At 57.8% G+C, this 4,660-nt stretch overlaps 1 protein-coding gene across 1 annotated transcript; it reads left to right on the plus strand.

Annotated features, from left to right (window-relative positions):
• The first annotated feature begins 465 nt into the window (after positions 1 to 465).
• Positions 466 to 3,461, plus strand: FOXI2 (forkhead box I2). Its single transcript, XM_087766421.1, has 3 exons — positions 466 to 934; positions 1,046 to 1,310; positions 3,360 to 3,461. The coding sequence occupies exons 1-2, from the start codon at positions 466 to 468 to the stop codon at positions 1,246 to 1,248; spliced, it is 672 nt and encodes a 223-aa protein (XP_087622547.1). The 3' UTR covers positions 1,249 to 1,310; positions 3,360 to 3,461.
• Positions 3,462 to 4,660: the final 1,199 nt, after the last annotated feature.

Genomic DNA, 4,660 nt, shown 5'->3' on the forward strand with positions numbered 1-4,660 from the left:
TGACTTGCTGGTAATGTCCTCACTGGAGGACAGAGGCTCTTGTGGCTGGACGGATTGTGTGCCCGGGGCTGGGGAGGGAGCCGACGGGGGGAATGGGAGCCGAAGCTGGAGCGGGAGCCGACGGTGCTACCGGACGGCGGCTCCCACCGCTGCGGTTTTCCCAAATTCTCACCGTTTGCCCAGGAAACCTTCCCGGCCCGAGCGCGCAGCGGGGAGCGCGGCCCCCGCTCCGCACCCGCGTTGCCGGGCGGCTGCGGCGGGGCGCGGGAGGCCGGGCGGAGGGGCGGAGGGGCGGCGTTTCCCCGCGGGGCCGGGGGCGGCCCGGGGCCGGGGGGGTTCGTCCCGCCCCGCTCCTCCGCCGGCGGGCGCGGGTCGGCGGCGGGCGGCCGCGGCCGCGGGCGGTATTTAAGCGGGCGGGCGCGGAGCGCGGCGCTGCCGCCGGGGCTGGCGGGGCGCCGCCGGAGCATGCACGCCTTCGGGCCGCCCGCCGAGCCGCCGCCGCACGCCCAGGAGCTGCTGGACGTGGCGGTGTGCCCCGGCCTCTACCCCCTGCCCCAGCCGCCGCCCGCCGCCAACCCCTACCTGTGGCTCGGCGGCCCCGCCGCGCCCTACCTGCCCGCCGCCCCGCTCCTGCCCTCGGGCTGCGCCCCCGCGCAGCGGCCGCCGTCGGGCGCGGAGCGGGGCTGGCCGGCGCTGCCCCCGCCGCAGGAGGGCCCGCGGCCGGCCCGGCCGCCCTACTCCTACTCGGCGCTGATCGCCATGGCCATCCACAGCGCGCCGGGCCGGCGCCGCACCCTCAGCCAGATCTACCAGTACGTGGCCGAAAACTTCCCCTTTTACAAGAAAAGCAAGGCGGGCTGGCAGAACTCCATCCGCCACAACCTCTCCCTCAACGACTGCTTCAAGAAGGTCCCGCGGGACGAGGACGACCCGGGTAAGGGGACGGGGATGGGGACGGGCGGGCGCGGCCCCTCCGTCCCCCCGCGGCGGGGGCGCGGAGGCGGCGGCCAACGCGGGGCGGGGGGGCCCCTTCCTCTCTCCGCAGGCAAAGGCAACTACTGGACCCTCGACCCCAACTGCGAGAAGATGTTCGACAACGGCAACTTCAGGAGGAGGAGGAAGAGGCGGGCCGAGGCCGGAGCGGCCGAGGGGAGCGGCGGGGGCCCGCGGGCCTCCTGCCCCGCCGGGCTGCGGGGCTCCCCCGCCGCCGAAGCCCCCCTCTACGGCCGGGCCGGGGCCCAGGCCTGACCGCAGCTCCCCGGCCGCAGCGAGATGCACTAACGCACGAGAGAGGAATATTTTTGTAACGCGTAAATATGCATTTTTATATATGATCTATAACTAGAGAGGTGGGGAAGGAAGGGAGCGGGATGGGGGTGTGCGGGGAGCCGAGCGAGGCCGTCGGGGCTGGCCGTGGAGCTGCTTTCCCTCCTTTTTCACGCTGTCCCATCCCACTGAAACCTTGGAAAGGCTTTAACCTGCTGCCGTGTGGGTGCCCGGGGTGGCTTTCTCACCTTTGCGTGGCCGGGAGCAAAGCAGAGCTCCCCGCGGCAGCCCAGGGACCCTCGCTGGAAGGTGGGCTCCCGCCATGGCCCTCCTGGGTGGGTTGGGGGAGGTGAGTGCCAGGTTTGCAGCCTGGACTCTCCAGAGACGCCAGGAGGGAGCCTGGGGTGCAGGGAAGGACAGAGGGACGTGCCCTCGCCCGCAGGCCCCGCTCCCAGGGCTGGCGTGGGGGGCACCCAGCCCCGCCGTCCTCCGCGGCGTTTCTCAATAAAACCCCTTTATTTTTCCCAAACACAAAAGATCATCTTTGTGTCAGCCCGCGGAGCTGACGATAATTTGTACCAAGATTTTCAGATTTAATCGAGCGTCCAAAATTAAGCCGGATTCCCGCTGAGGAGCTCTTTAATTGCCGGTTCTCCTGCTAAGCGCCTTGACGATGGCTTGTGAGGCGCTGGTGGCCCGCCGTGCGGGCGTCCCCACGCAGCCGGGCTCTGCCCCGCCGCGCAGCAGCCCCCAGCCACCTTCCCAGGGCACCTGCTCGTTTACCTTGGTAAAAACACCTCCGATTTATCCGTGGCATCCACACGTACACGCGGTTTCTGCATTTTTATTTTTTTTTATGAAGCTTTGGAAAAATGCAACGCGGCACCAATGGACTGCAGCCGCGGCGGTTATGTTTGGGCATTTCATTAAATACTTCAAACAAGAAGGTTTTGGCCTCCCCCACTTGCTTATTAAGACCTGGTGCCTGTTCCCTGCTTTTGCTTTCCAGTCGTTATTTGAAAGTCTTTGAGTTTGAAGAAAAGAAAATTGTGAGCTGTATAATCTGTTGCCTTTCCTTTCTGGCTCTCTGTCTCCTCCAGCCCACGCTTCCTCGCTTATGACAAAAATACAGCTTTCTTAAATAAAAAGCGAAAAATATTATTGTTGTTGTTTACAAGGAAACAACCCCAAACAGAAACCTGTATAACACAGACTTTGTGCCTTATAATGGAACCACAAAGCAACTCGGACAAAAAAAAACAAAACATAAACTGTCTAAGAACCTAAAACGTGTTGGAGATGCGAGTCCCTGACGGAGGGGAAGAATCAGCTCTACAAGTGGTTTCGTGGCCCCAAATGCAATAAATAGTATGACAAAGTAGCTGGTTTATAAATATCCAACTTAGTAGACCTAGAATGAAGGAAAGAGCAAACTGAACTTGTCAGCCAATATCCTGCATCAGTTTATGGAGTCAAATTTCTTTTTTATTAATCTCCTATTTGAAAAAAAGCTTCATGCAAGAAAAAAAATCACTATTCTGAAATGGCTTTTAAAATATTTCAGACAGAATCTTTATGTTATTATTTTCCAGGGCTATCGAGTAAGAAGACATTAAACTATAACTCCTGTTTCCTTTTTAAAGTGGGTAGAATGCTGGTCAAGGTTTCAAGCTCTTGTTTCAGCAGGGTAACCTTTAGCTACTACATTAAAGGGTGCAGGGAAAGTTATTTTTGCAATTAGTTGCATTTTAAGCTGCTTTTTTTACAGGTGGCTGAGGGTTGTGGTGAGCAGGTCATGGAGGGAGCGAAGAGGGGAGATAGCCTTGTATCATTACCAAAAAAAATAAAAGGGCTTGTTGATGAATTTCTTGGTGAAAATAGCTACGTGTTTCAGTTGGCATTCAGATTTTAAAAAGCTGCCTTCGGACTGTGAAATGCATTCACCAGGGAGTGGGCACACGCTTTTAAATAGGAAGGACGGAGAAACTTGCCCTGGCAGAGCCAGAGGACCCTTCCCGAGACACAGTGAAGACACTGACCTCAGAGCTGGGAAACAAATGACTGCGCTCAACCCACGTTTTCTTCTGCTTCAGGATACAAAGTTCTGGATTCAGCCGTAGGTGCCGAGCTCCGTATTTTCACCTTGAGACCATTTGCCCTGGGACAGTATGCCATCGCCGGACCCTGGAAACGCAGCAGAACACAAAGAGGAGGAACCCGGGGGCTGCACGTGCTTCAGGCTTCCCCGGCGTGGTCGTTGTTAGCAGCTCAGCTGGGTCCTGCGCTGGGGAAGTCCATGGATAGCTCGGTGAAAGGACCGCACCGCGTTGCCAGCTTTTCTTCAGGGACTATTTCAGATGATGATTCAATGTGTACATGGAGACCATCATTTGTATTTCTTTGTGCTTCTGTTCTCTAATTCTATTTTTGTGTGTTGGAAAGAAAAGGAGAATTTTTTTAAATAAATCAATCTACTTCGAGTAGAAACATTGCAATCTCTCTAAGCAAAAACACTGCTTGAAGGAAGAACTGCATCAGGTAACGAGTCTCTGGGCTAACTGGGCAGCTGCAGACTTTAGTGAAAAAGGGGGATGGGATGCTGCGGTCTAGCCTTCCTTGGACCAGACTCCCATGGAAACCCAGAAATAGTCTCATCTAGTTCTTGGAGAACAAATTCCCGGGGCTGCCAGCGCCCGGCTGCTTTGCTGAGCCGTGAGACCCCCAGCCCCGAGCGGCGCGGTGGGACGCACCAGGCTGCAGCCTTGCCGCTACGCTGCCCCGAGCCCCGCGCTCGTCCCCGCTGGGCACGGCTGGGGGGGCGCGACGGGTTGTTGCTGGAGGTTTAGGGTGAGTCGTGATGTAGGGAATCAGAAACTTCTGAGCAAATGACCTGGCAATGGCTCTCCAGTCACCTCATCCTTGCTGCTGCCAGGGGGACTGGCTGCAGGGCATCTTGAAGGGGTCCTTGAGCTTCGCTGCCTTTCTAGAAACCAAACTGCGGTAGATGGATGGCTCCTCAGCTGTCTTCCCAGGTCCTTGTATGAAATGCTGCCGACTATGGCAGGTACCCTCTGCATGCCCCTCACCGAATTATTTCTCCCTGCAGCCAGACTGTTACTGCAGCAGGATTCAGATCTGAGTCTGGCAGAAGATATTTCGGGAAGTGTTTGCACTTAAGCTGAGACCAATTTCCCCTAAGCCCCCTCCCGAAGCTGGGAGGTGAGGTGGGCTCCTCTGGAGGGTGCCTGAGAACAAGGAGCCAGCTCAGGAGCTCGGAAGAGGCTCCGAAGGAACCCGTCCCCCCTGGCGAGGCAGCAAGGCTGACGAGCTGAGCTTTTTCACTTGGAGAGTTAACACAGATGTCAAAAATCAGGTGCCCTTAGGTGTGCTTTGC

Source organism: Nipponia nippon, unplaced genomic scaffold, assembly GCF_047370975.1.
Source record: "Nipponia nippon isolate SJK-2023a ecotype South Korea unplaced genomic scaffold, ASM4737097v1 scaffold_3, whole genome shotgun sequence".
In the NCBI taxonomy this organism is placed as follows: domain Eukaryota; kingdom Metazoa; phylum Chordata; class Aves; order Pelecaniformes; family Threskiornithidae; genus Nipponia; species Nipponia nippon.

Coding starts and splice junctions, on each gene's coding strand:
- FOXI2 (XM_087766421.1), top strand. CDS start 466: ATGCACGCCTTCGGGCCGCCCGCCGAGCCGCCGCCGCACGCCCAGGAG. Junction 935..1,045: donor GCGGGACGAGGACGACCCGG/GTAAGGGGACGG, acceptor CTCTCTCCGCAG/GCAAAGGCAACTACTGGACC.